The sequence below is a fragment of the Pteropus vampyrus genome, unplaced genomic scaffold (genome assembly GCF_000151845.1).
Source record: "Pteropus vampyrus isolate Shadow unplaced genomic scaffold, Pvam_2.0 Scaffold96, whole genome shotgun sequence".
Lineage (NCBI taxonomy): Eukaryota > Metazoa > Chordata > Mammalia > Chiroptera > Pteropodidae > Pteropus > Pteropus vampyrus.
The window spans coordinates 2101563-2114204 of NW_011888877.1; the positions used below are offsets into that span (position 1 = coordinate 2101563).

The window sequence follows — 12642 nt, forward strand, 5'->3', positions numbered from 1 at the left end:
ACTTTCAAGAACACATTTCTTTACATATTGAAGTGAATCCACTCTTGCTACCTTTTAATTTCACTAATGTGTTTGAACTGTGTCCTCATCCTTTATTTTGTTATCTGTTTTTTAGATTACTCCCCAGATGGCTATCAGGAATGTCAGAAGGGCAAATGTTATAAAACAGAGCAAAGCTGTAATTCCTGTGCTTTTGAAAAAGGGTTGTGTGGCTGGCAAAACTCCCTGGCTGAAAACTTTGATTGGGTTTTGGGGGTGAGTTCTCATCAAAGCCTAAGACCTCCCAAAGACCACACACTCACAAATGAAAATGGTAAGTTATTAGCTTGTTACAGTCGCTCTAATCATTTACAGTGAGCATCATGTTGTCTTCCCCAACAGCAGCTGGAGAGCTCTGGAGAGTCACCGTGGTGCCACAGCAAGTAAGTCAAACATTTAATGAGCACATTTGTCTCCTAGCACTGCCATGACAAAGCGCCACAGACTGGATAGCATAAACAAGAGACATTTTTTGTCTAACAGTTTGGGAGGTGACAGTGAAATTAGTTCCTTTTGAGGCCTGTGAGGGAGAACCTTCTGTTCCATACCCCTCTCCTGGCTTCAGGTAGCCTCGGACATACCTTGCCTTGCAGATGGTATTCTCCTTGTGTCTTCACATTGTACGCCGTCCAGGCATGTCTGTCTGTGTGCCCAAATTTCCTTTTTATATTAGGAAACAACCATATTGAATTAGGGTCCACCGTAATGGCCTATTGAGAAACATTCTATTTTTAAATAAGGTCACAGTTATAGGGACTGGAGCTTAGGACTTTAACATCTTTTAGGGGACAGAATTCAACTTACAACACTGAGTAATCAAGACCTAATATTTTGATAATGATAGATAGATAGATATATGATAGATAGATAGATAGATAGATAGATAGATAGATAGATAGATAGATAGATGATAGATAGATAGATAATGTATGCTGCCATCAGGTGCCTTTCCTAAATGACACACAGTTATAATCAGTAACCTTGAATTCTGCCACTCACTTGATCTATTCAGATTCTCAAAACCCTCATCTGTCAAACAGAGATAATAAATTTTTCCCTGTGTGCCAAACGGGGCTTGTAGAGATCAAATGAGGTGATGTGTATACAAGGAGCATGCTTAGAAAGCTGTAGAAGTGCCGTGCAGATGTCATTGTAAGATCATATATGTTAAAGTGTTGGCCATGGCTCATTTTTGCCATGAAGAGCTGAGGTCAGTTCTCAGACTTACTGGTGAAGAGACAAAGGGCATTAGCAGAACAAAGAAGGAGCCCTGGATCCCTAGAAGCTACAGAGTAGGAAAAAGATTTCTAAACATTGAAATTCCATAGGCCTATGAGAAAACAAAGCTCTCTAAACCAGCTCTGCCAAGCCAGAGAAAGGGAGGTCTAAGTTCCACCCAAACACCCAGCCCTACATTTATAAAATATTTTGGATATTTGGATGCACAAATATAAAACAATATCTTTCTTGTCATACTGCATATTAAAATTCTCAGTATTTTATTTATACGCACACCAGATGACTGAATTTTCTAAAGTTCCTTTATTTACTCATATTTCAAAGGTAATCTTGGCATTGTTCTACAATAACTGGGTAGTTCCAGGTGTCCATTAAATAATTTTATAACTATCTTGTTGATTCAATGGCGTAAACATCCTGCCAGATCAGTTAATCTGCATACTGTGAAGTACTTTGCTCAAAGAACACAGTTGGAAATTGTTCTGTCAGTGAGCTGGAGGCAAGGCTGTTCGATTTCCTTTCTATTTCAAATGGAAACGGCTTTGGCAGCTCAGAGCATAGGAAACGTTATTAAAAACTCTAACCATTCATCCATCGATTAATACCTAGGTCGCTTCCATATCTTGGCTATTGTAAATAATGCTGCAGTGAGCACAAGGCTGCATATTATCTTTTCAAATTACTGCTTTCATTTTTTCGGATAAATGCCCAGATGAGGAATTGCTGGGTTGTATGGTAGTTCTATTCTTACTTTTCGAAGAACCTCCATACTGTTTTCTATAGTGGCCGCGCCAGTTTACAATACCACAGGGTTCCCTTTTCTCCATATCCTCACCAACATTGTTATTCGTTTTGTTTTGTTTTGTTTTGTTTTTTCACAAAAGCTCTTCTGACAGGTGTGATGTGATCTCTCATTAGGGTTTTGATTTGCATTTCCCCGATATTAGTGATGTTGAACATCTTTTCAAGTGCCTTTTGGCCATCCGTATATCAACTATATTTTAATTAATAAAAACTCTAAGATCCCCTCCTTGTTGTTTCTGTTCTGTCTGATCCCGTGCTTGTTCCTAGGGCACCTCTTGTACCTGGAGGCTACTCCAGGGGGCCTTTGAGGTGAGGCACACGCCTCATGAGTGCTGTGTGGCAAGAATTGAGCACCGCACGGGCCGTGAGCTTCTGGTATTTCACATCTGTCAAAGCCACGGGATTTATTCAGATTCTCATTAAGGTAGGAGGTTCGCCTGTGATACCTCTGAGTTTAGTAAAGTTTCCTACAGGTAGTACAGGGCCAAAGGAGTTTATTACAACTCTGTTCACCAGGTCAGAGGAAGCTCCCTTTAGTTGCTACTTGTGGTTCAAAATCTCTGTGGAGTTCGGTTCACTGGGCCTGGGAACCAGCTCTGAGATCAGTGTCATCTCCTCTGATTATGACTGAATCCCAGAGACTCCTTTTATGATATCGATCAGTCTAAGACACTTTAGAAAGTCTAATCTTTCTGATTTCCTTCCCTGTCCTTCTCAGTAAGTGGATTATTTGTACATGTGGAAGAAGAATGACTATTTTAACTCATATGTGAGTGACCGTTAAGGTAACTGATAATAGACATTCTGGTTCTAAGCACACCGGGCAAAGTACTGAACCGCTCAGGAAAACAATCAAGGTGTGATTACACTGAACTGCTTATGAACTGTGACACAGTAATGCATTTTCTTACTGAGGATTAATTGGATGTTTCTGTCAGGGCTTTAATTTAGAATAATAAAGTGACAGTGTTCAAGGAGCAAAATAACAAAGTATATATTAATATTAATGAGACCTGGTTCATATACCTTTACTCTTTCGCAAGTGAAAATAGCAGCAAAAAGGAGATGAGAATGTGTGTGATGTGCACGTGCGTTTATGTGTGAGCGTGTGTTTATTTCAAGAATCTAGTTAGAATTTTAGGAAAGCTGACTTTAAAAACATGCTGCAGAGGCCACCGCGATTTTACTGCATGTGAACTTGAGAGAAGCGCCCCAGCACAGATGGAAAGGGCCTGACAGGAACATCAAAGGGCTCACGTGTCTGAACAGCTAATGGCGCTATAGTCCATGTTTTCTCTGAAACCGGGGTTAACTTTATAACTGAGGGCTCTTCAATAACAATGCAGAAAAGCCAGCCTGATAAAATACATGTGGCAAATACTACAGTGATTTATTCTTCTATTTAAATAGGGAAACTTACTGAAATATAATTCTTAAAGTTCTCATAGGAGCGTTTTACTAGAATTCTGTTGAATGCAATACTTGATTATATGATATGTACCATGTCCAGAAGTTGGTACAGCTCTGCAGACTTTTATTATTTGCTTCACTCATATTTACATTTCACCTCTTATAGTAACAAACTTTATATTACTATAAAATGTACAATTAAATTATTTTGAGATATGTCTTCCTAACAAGTCCTGTTGAACTCTTATGGTTTTGCCAATTGATTCCTATGGACATTTAACAGCATTATAAAAAAACCTGTCTTCCTACCACATTAAAAATATCTAATTAAAAAAGAATATGTCTCTTCTTATACAGTGACATGTATTACTAAGGAGAGAAATCTTTCATAACATATATTAGTTTTTTTTTTTTCATGAATTTTAGGACAATCATTTTATTTTGCTAGTTAATACGATGCATATTTTTGATCATCATTACAAAGTACTTCTTAGGCTTCACTCTGTGTGGAACCGCGCTGGATTTTACCCTGCTCATTAGTTTGAAAGCCTCCCAGCCAGATGGCAAGCATGATAGGGGCAGGGATTCTGCCTTTAATTTTGTCTTTCTTTACTCCTCATTTTTTAAAATGGTCCCAATTTATGCATGCGTCGCCCCTGCTCATCTCCCCTGCCTAAAGCCTCCTTCTGTGTTTCCCTTTTTTACCTTCATACCAAGTCCAGCACAAGCTGGTAGATTCAGCCTTTCACAAAACTTTCTGTGACCACTTTTTTCCTCCATGGTTATTCTTACTCAGTATCCCTCACAGCTCCAGAAGCTCTTTCTGCTCAGTGGCTGTTCATTTCTATTTATTCTAGTTCAACAGATAAATGATAAAGTCTTGAGAGTAAGGTCTTGAGGTTTTAACCTCTATACCGTCTCCCAGCTTTTCAGAGAAGGGATTTCAGGAAAGGAATTGTGTGCACCCGGAGCCCACTGCAGAGCTCAGGGCAACCTTTGGGACAAAGGAATGGCCATAATGTAGTACATGAACAACATTAAGATTTAAGCTGGAGAATCTGTAATCTAAATTTGAAATATAACATGCAGTCGCACGAAAAGGACACATAACCATTGAATAATAATTCAATGACAGTATAGTTTTAAAAAGTACTAATGATCACAAACACAATAATATATACTAATAGATGCACTTATAGATATAATAATAGATATATTTATTGAACACCAACTGTATACCAGTTATTGAACGAAAAAACAATTTCATGTATTTCTTGGCACAACTGTCTGACTCAAATACTGTGAGCCCCATTTTACTAAAGGGGAGTGGTAAGGGAGTCTCATAGAAATACCCTAACCATTCTATGGCTACCCACTCAGTGACAGACTGGGAGTTTGAGTCCAGGTATGTTTTCATCCAAAACTTATGTGTTCACCCCTCACCCGTATCTGCAAGTGTTCCTCACTGATAATAGTGTTTCATTCTTATGATAAGATGGAGATTCTATTTTACTGAGATCCATATTCATTGCATGGAATCTTTTTTTTTTTTTTTTTTTAGGAAAGCAGAATGATTAATAGTTTTTAGAATGGATGTGTGTGATTCTTAAAATACTCCTGTAATAAAGGAGTGAATTTAGGCAAACCCCAACAAAGAAAAACTACTGCTTTAGGAAGCATTTAATAAAGAGCAGTATTATTTTACCTATTGTATGTATTATACTTTTCATCTATATTTCTTGTTTTTAGTCACACATGAACTACTTTTCACTAAACAAATGTAGTTAAAACAACTACATTTATATATATATAAATACACAATGAAATTAAGTAGCTAAACGTTTTCAAGAGAAATAACAACTGTAAAAAATAACTAGTTTTATTACATGATCGAAGAGTTTGTCAGGTAGAAGGACGATTACCTGTCTCTCATTGATTGAACCGAGCTACTTTGTTAGTGGAATTTGCCCATAGGAACTGGTTGTGATCTCTGCTTTTCCACTGCCTTCGTTTTATGGATAAGTCACTCACAATACAGTAAGTCAAAGGTTATGAGTAAGTGGATGAGCTAGGACCTGAACTCAGAAATTATAAAAATTAGGATTAGAATGTTACACAATTCGTTTGGTTTCTGTCTTTCTATATGGAGGAAGATTAGATATTGATAATCATTTTTATAGTAGTGTACTTATTCTTTATAACATTTATCATTTTTATCTACCTTTTAACTCATTTACATTCAGTATTAAATTTCTTATTAAATTTAAATGTATTGCTTTTCAGACCATCTAAGATTTAAAAAGTGAAGCAAGTGTTCAAGTGTAGAGTAAGTGTTCTACAACAAAAAAACTAACTTGTTTTTACAAATATAACTTAATTTTACTTATTTTTCAGTCACTTGTTTTCTGATGGAGTTAATTATGGATGAGCAATAAGTAGATTTTAATACATTAAAAAGAATTTGAGGACAATTTTTAAATTTACCTGCATCTGACAATTTTTTTGTCATAAGTAAGTCTATCTAGCCTCATACAGAAACAAAAGCCCTCTGCATGTTTCCAGCTAGCGATTTGAATAAAATGCAGGCACACCTGCTACCCAAAGAGCATTATCGTGTTTTGAAACCACTCCATCTGTAATAAACTGTTGATATTTTAATCAAGATGACTGTATGCTGTAGGGAATTTGAATCTATTGACGGAAAGCATTCAGGACTATGTATTATACCATCATGATGGAAAACATAATATATTCAAGCCAGAAGTGAAGAAATATAATGTATTTCAGGAGAGCCTTCCTGATTATAGCAGGCTAGTTACGCAGAAAGACTATAATTAAATTAGTTCATTGCTTTATCTTGCTTAGTGATTCAGAGAATTTTAGAGCTTGTGGGATCCTTGAAATACACTTAATCTAAGCTATTCATTTTATGGCTGAAGGAACTAAGATTATGAGGTTATATTTCTTGCCCCAGCTCACATGGTATTCTAAGAAAAAAAAAAAAAAGGATATAAATCCAATTCATCTGACTTCTAATTTAGAGCTCTTATACTTGACTTCCTGGAAATTCTATGTAAAGATCATATTGAATATGGAAATAACAGATTTTGTTCAATAGATAGTGGAAAATGTCAAATCAAGAAATGAAAGGCCAGATTCCTTTGCCTACTTAGCAGACTGTAGCTATTCTGGGTCATCTTTTTTTTTCCCTATCTCGAGAACAATGAGCCTCAGTTGTCAACTGGCAAAAATGAGCATTCTCCATCATCCCAACTCGCCACTACCCAGTCCTTCACACATGTTTACCAGTGTCCTAATCTGAGATTTACAACTACTGTATTTGCCACCACGATACGTGCCTCACTATTAGAGTAGGATTTTTGGATTTAGACATATTTTGATCTCTTCAGCTTATAGAATAGCTGATGTTATTTTAGTCACATTGCTGCACTTTATTATTTCAGAGAAAAGGATGTAAAGAATATGGATAGAGAGGATACAAAGAATCTGGATATAGAAAATTGATTTTTCAAAAACTGTCATATGGACTTTGGACTGTAAATCAATTACACTAAACTTTTACTACCAGAACTTATTTGTTTTCTAAGAATTGTTTCAGTCCCTTAACAATTTAATCTGCATAGTTTGGGCTGTATTGTATTATTGACCTTGACCAAATCAAGGGAGAAAAGTTGATCTTTGCATTTCAAGCTGTAGTCATGCAAGATATAGACACATCCAGAGTTTTATTAAATTAGTTGCCACAAGATCACAATGCCCTGATTTGTATATTCTAAATGTTCCCTTTTGTCATCCTGGAGAACATGGCAATGTTTGTTCCAGGCATATTTTTGAGATTTTTAAGTGAGTTTGTTTTTTTTTTAACCTCTTACTTATTTTCCCATGTCTATTACCCCTTTCAGGTACCTGCCTCCCCTGCTACCCACTAGACCTCCTATGCAGCCAGTGTCACTGGAGTCCTTTCTGTAACAGAGAAAATATTTCCGTTAGGATGCTAACGCCTTCATTTAGTTGCTCTCAGAAGTTTTTACTTTACAAGAGATGCATATGGTCAGCTCTAGAGAACATTAGTCTCGCGATTTTTGCTGCTACTTCACTTCTCCACTACTGCTGCTATTTGCGTAGCTTCTAGTTATTGGCTGATTCTTTTTTTTTTTTTTTTTTTCCAGACAATGTGCTTTTACATACACCAACTCATTTAGTCTTCAAAATAAATTTGTGGGGTAGATACTTTGTCCTATTTTTACAGACCAAGAAATTGAGACCTAAATCACATAAATAATAAGTGGTATAATCAGGATTAAAAGCCATTTCTAACCAGAATCCACAGTCTTAACTGCTACATTCAATTTCTGTTATTAGAATTTAAACTATTCTCATATTCAGGGGGCAGAGGTATTACTGTGTATCAAAGTTTTCTAATGGCTCTGAAATCATACAAATTACAGATTTTCATCTCTACATATTAATAAATCCACAGACCTGTTACACTCATATTAGAAAGGGAGTGTGATTATGTTCAGCAATTTCTGCTGTTTTGTATGTTATTTTTCTAACTTAGCTTGTTAATATCTTAGTAACAGTAACTGTAGTTATGGAAATCACTCCCTCATGCCTAAAATAATTCAGGAATTTCAAAATCATATTTAATAGCTGAATTTTAAGTTGCTAAAATAATTAATTAGAAATGTAATTTGATTTTTATGAAACAAAACTAGCTAGATGAAGTCTCCTAATTAATAATAATTTTTATTCAAACATGAAATCTTTAAAACTATTGCAAAAATCTGTTCATTCAGAATCTTCTTCTCGAGAGATCAGACTTGGTTAACAACAGTTTTTCCCTCTTTGAAAACTGAGACATTCTAAATTAAGAGTAGAATTCTCTGAGATCAGGGGGTCTTAATTATGTGTGTGTCAGTGTTTGCGAATGTCACAGACCTCCTTGGTAGTCCGATAAACTTCTGAATTACTTCTCAGAATACTATTTTAAATGTAAAAAAAAAACAAAATAGAGTTACAAGACAAATGAAATAATACTAATTATTAAAATATTTTTTTAAATCTAAAATTGGGACTTAATAAATGTATGTTAAATGACAAAGTCAAATAGAGAATTGAAATAAACTACTATCATTCCAAAGGACCAATAAGCATAAATGATATCTTTGAGATAGTCACAGCACTGTAATGTGTTATTAAAATATTTGCTATTGTTATTTGTAAGTAACAGGTACTACTAATACCTATGATTGGTTGCCCATATTCACGAGTGAAGAAAATACCGAATTTTAGTTGGAGTTAGTAAAAATAAAGATGTGTTCCCCCCATTCATGTTCCAGCCCTCTTGAAAACCAATATTTTATGTATAAGAGACCTTGAGAATTTTTAATTTTATGAGTATCTATCTTATGTGTTCAGTGTTTACATTTATTTTTTTAGAAAAATCAGTGTGCCTTAATCTGAATAGGAAATTTTTGCGAGAAATAGCAGCTTCAGTTTCCAGCTATTGAAACATAAAGGCACAGAAGATAATATTCTATCTGAAGCAAGTTCAGAGCAGGCTTGTAAACAGGCTTGCATGCTGCCACAGCAAAGAGCCTTTTCAGTGGCCAGGTGGCAGACTAGCAGCCAAGTAGAGGCAGCTACTTCCAAACTGACTGCTAGTGGATCGATATATAGAGAAACCTGTCACTCAGATTCAGGATTGCCTTTTCAAATGTCATAAGCAGTCACAGCTATTGACTTTTTATTTAACATAAGATTTGAGAGCTGGAAGAAAAGAAAAAACAATGTGGTAACTTACGTAGCTGAGATATAATTGGCCGGTAGCTTCAAATGGTTACTGTTCATTTGCTCAGAGAAAATTCATAGACGCAGTTGTTGCGTACAGAGCTGACCTATACAGGAATCCTGAGTGCCAGTTAATTTCACTTCAACTTTTGCTTATTTCTGACAATATTTGCATTTTAATGGTTTCAAACAAAGCTATCGTGGCAAAGCATTCTTTTTTTCTTTTCATTTCATTTTTTTAGGACCTTGACTAAAAAGTCATAATAGTCTTCAACACATGATAGTAACTAATTCTGGAACTCCTAAATTTTCATCAGTTAATTATGAACGCCTACTCTGTTAATTTTTTATGGAGATTGCAAAACATGCTTACCAAAATAGGCTAGAATTGCTTACGATTGTTCTAACTGAATCACATCCCTGACTCAGAGGCTGCTACAAGGTTGGTGATCTGTTTTTACTAATTATAGATCACAGGGGCGAAGTGGAGAAAACCCCTATGATTCACCCTCATATGTATAATCAAAATAAATAATTAAAATCCTAACGATGTTAGCAATCTTATCTCTGTAAGAGATAAATATGTAACACATTCCTATTTGTAATCTTTGGTGGTGAATTTTAGTTAAAACAAATATTTAAAATCTATTTATTAACAATGAAGAAATAGGCTTAAAATTTACATTTTCCCGATTAGTGCATCTCTCCACATTTCTAAAGAAGTCAGGAATGTTTTTTTAGTAATCTACGAATCGTGGCAACAAAGTCCTGTGGCAGATTCCATGGTGATTCCACCTCTGTGGATAGCACTGTGTGAGAGACATAAAGAAAGGAAGGTTGGCAGCTTAGGTTATACTATGCACTAACTTAGACTGTTGCTAACTAACAGTCCCTTTATTTTAGAACTACAGCTTTCCTTCGCAAATACTGAGTTGCCAGCTCAATCCCAACTCTTTCTACACCTCGATCACATCATACATCAAACAAATCTTCAGTGAGCTTGTACTAAATACTATGCTCCTTGCTGTCATGGAGCTTGAGAGTTTAGAGTGGAGGAGGACTTAATTGCTTGCAGAAAGCAGCAATATGGCACTCAGTCTTTCTATGAGAAACTGTCAGGTGTTTCCCATTAGACACCATGTCTTCTTCAATATTTTATTGTCTTCTTTCTGAAATTATCCTCTTTCTGCAAGAGTGACGTATGACTTCCTGTGCTGCATTTCTGGAACAGGAACCTCTCTGAGCTTCACAGGATAGGTCTAATTGAGCGGTATCGTGTTCCCATATCACTGAGTCTTTGTATCATGGTTCTACAACACTGCATGCTGACTCTCTATATAAAGTTCTATTCTCCAATGACTAGGGAGCTTTCATGATGCAGAGGCTGTATCTGCCTTGTTTACTGTCCTATTTCTAGAATATAGCATAGTGCCTAGCATATAGTAGGTATTTTAATCGAATGAGTGAAAGTACAGGCAGTACATAATGAAATGTCAACTATAGAGAACAAACCACTAGGAGTTCAAAGGCTATTAAAATGTTTATGGACTGAAAGTGCTTAGAGGAAAACGGATCTTGAAAGTTAAGAAGAATTTGGATAAATAGAGGAAAGAAGGGAGGGCAATGAGAGAACACAAAAAGGTAGAGAGGTATAAGATGTATTCAGAGGACTCCGAATTTACCAGTTATTAGATAGTAATTAAAGATATAATCTTAATTAAAATAATAAACATTTAACTCTTTATAGTTTATATCATACATTTGGATATCTGATACTGTGAAGGTCTTTTGTTATTTAACATATCTTGCTTACTTTTATTGTTTTTGTAATTTTTAGGTGTTTTGTCTTATAACTTATCGTTAGTTCTGACTTAACTTTTGAACCACATTACTGAGTAACTTGTAATGTATTTACATTAAGTAACTGTAATGTATTAATTTATAAATGGAAGTTAGTGGTTTATATAAACACTAACAATAGCAGTGTATTCAAATTTAAAAACAATTCAAAACCACTTTTTGTACAGCAAAAAAAACAAATGAAAAATTAAATTCTTAAGGGTTATTTTTAATGAACTTAACTTTTAACCTGCTGCTTGATATGAGAAAAGAAATTTCAACTTAGCTGCTAGATAGTCATTTAGACATTGTTGACATTGTTTTGTTTTTACCAATTGACATGTAGAATTAAATTTAAAAAATGTGTTTTTTATTTAGATTTCATTGCCCAAGTTATACACAAAATCACTTAGGATCAAACATAAACAGCATTGGCAAGACAGTCTGTGGCAACCCATAGGCACACAATGGCCACATCTTGTGACTTAAGATTGAATAATCAATCAAGAGAAGGTTCTCCAGAGTCATCTATTTTCAACATTTTGTAGCACTCATCTTGCATCTATTTTATGTAATTTTAAAGAACTCCATGTCAATGCTGCTCATGTGATTAAAAAAAAAAATTAGTTAAATATAGAAGAATAAGATTTTTCTGGGTAACATTGATCTTTGGAAGGCCACAGACCATTGGGATATCTAAGATTTTACTCCCCTAGAACCACTTTTTGGCTCCATTAAAAATGCAGGTTACCCTCCTACTGGTCTCTCTGCAAGTCCCATCTGTGGTATTCTGAACTCTTTTCTCTTTTGGGAAACATCACTCTTCATTTTTCCAAGGACAAGCTTTCCAACCTAACACCACTGCTAAATTTAGAGTTTCCCTTACACTGTTTCTCATCAAACTAATAGAACCGCATGTTGTCCACACACACTTATTTCCATGCTTTTATCTACCATGCCTTCTCAGTAGCCGTGACTTTTTTTTACCTGCTTTTTTATTTTTTTATTAATTATTCTTTTAAATTAGGTTTATTGAAATCCATGTCTTTTTCTACATTCTTCTGGCATTTGTCACTTTCTAGCATTATCTTTAAGGCAAGCTACAGGTACAATTTATTTTTGTGTCCTCCATAATGAATGGCTCATTATAGGCACATGAAATACTAGATAGAAAAAATAAGACAGATTCTCAATATCTAAAGCTTAAATATAAACAGAGGAAATAACATGTAAATACATAAAAAAAAGTAACTTACGATGTGGAAGATTCTGGGGAAATTTCTGAGTGAGTGCTGAGTATGGAATTACCTATCCAGTCTAGACAGATTTTTCATTCTCTTTAAAGCCACTGCTTTCGTGGTCCTAATTTAAAACTCTATGTCATGTTGTGGTTGATATTACCCTCTCAAGAATGGGAAAATATTGGATTTGGCCAAATTACAAATTAGATGATCTATTTGCGGATTTACTTTATGGATCAGACTATTTGTATCAAGA

The 12642-nt window shown here is 35.2% G+C and overlaps 1 protein-coding gene across 1 annotated transcript in view; it reads left to right on the forward strand.

Moving 5' to 3' along the window:
- The window catches only part of MALRD1 (MAM and LDL receptor class A domain containing 1), a 520465-nt gene that overhangs the window by 264731 nt on the left and 243092 nt on the right, over positions 1-12642 (forward strand). Inside the window, 3 exon segments of the mRNA XM_023533144.1 lie at positions 116-313; positions 2350-2402; positions 2405-2506. Coding sequence (XP_023388912.1) covers positions 116-313; positions 2350-2402; positions 2405-2506 — 353 coding nt within the window.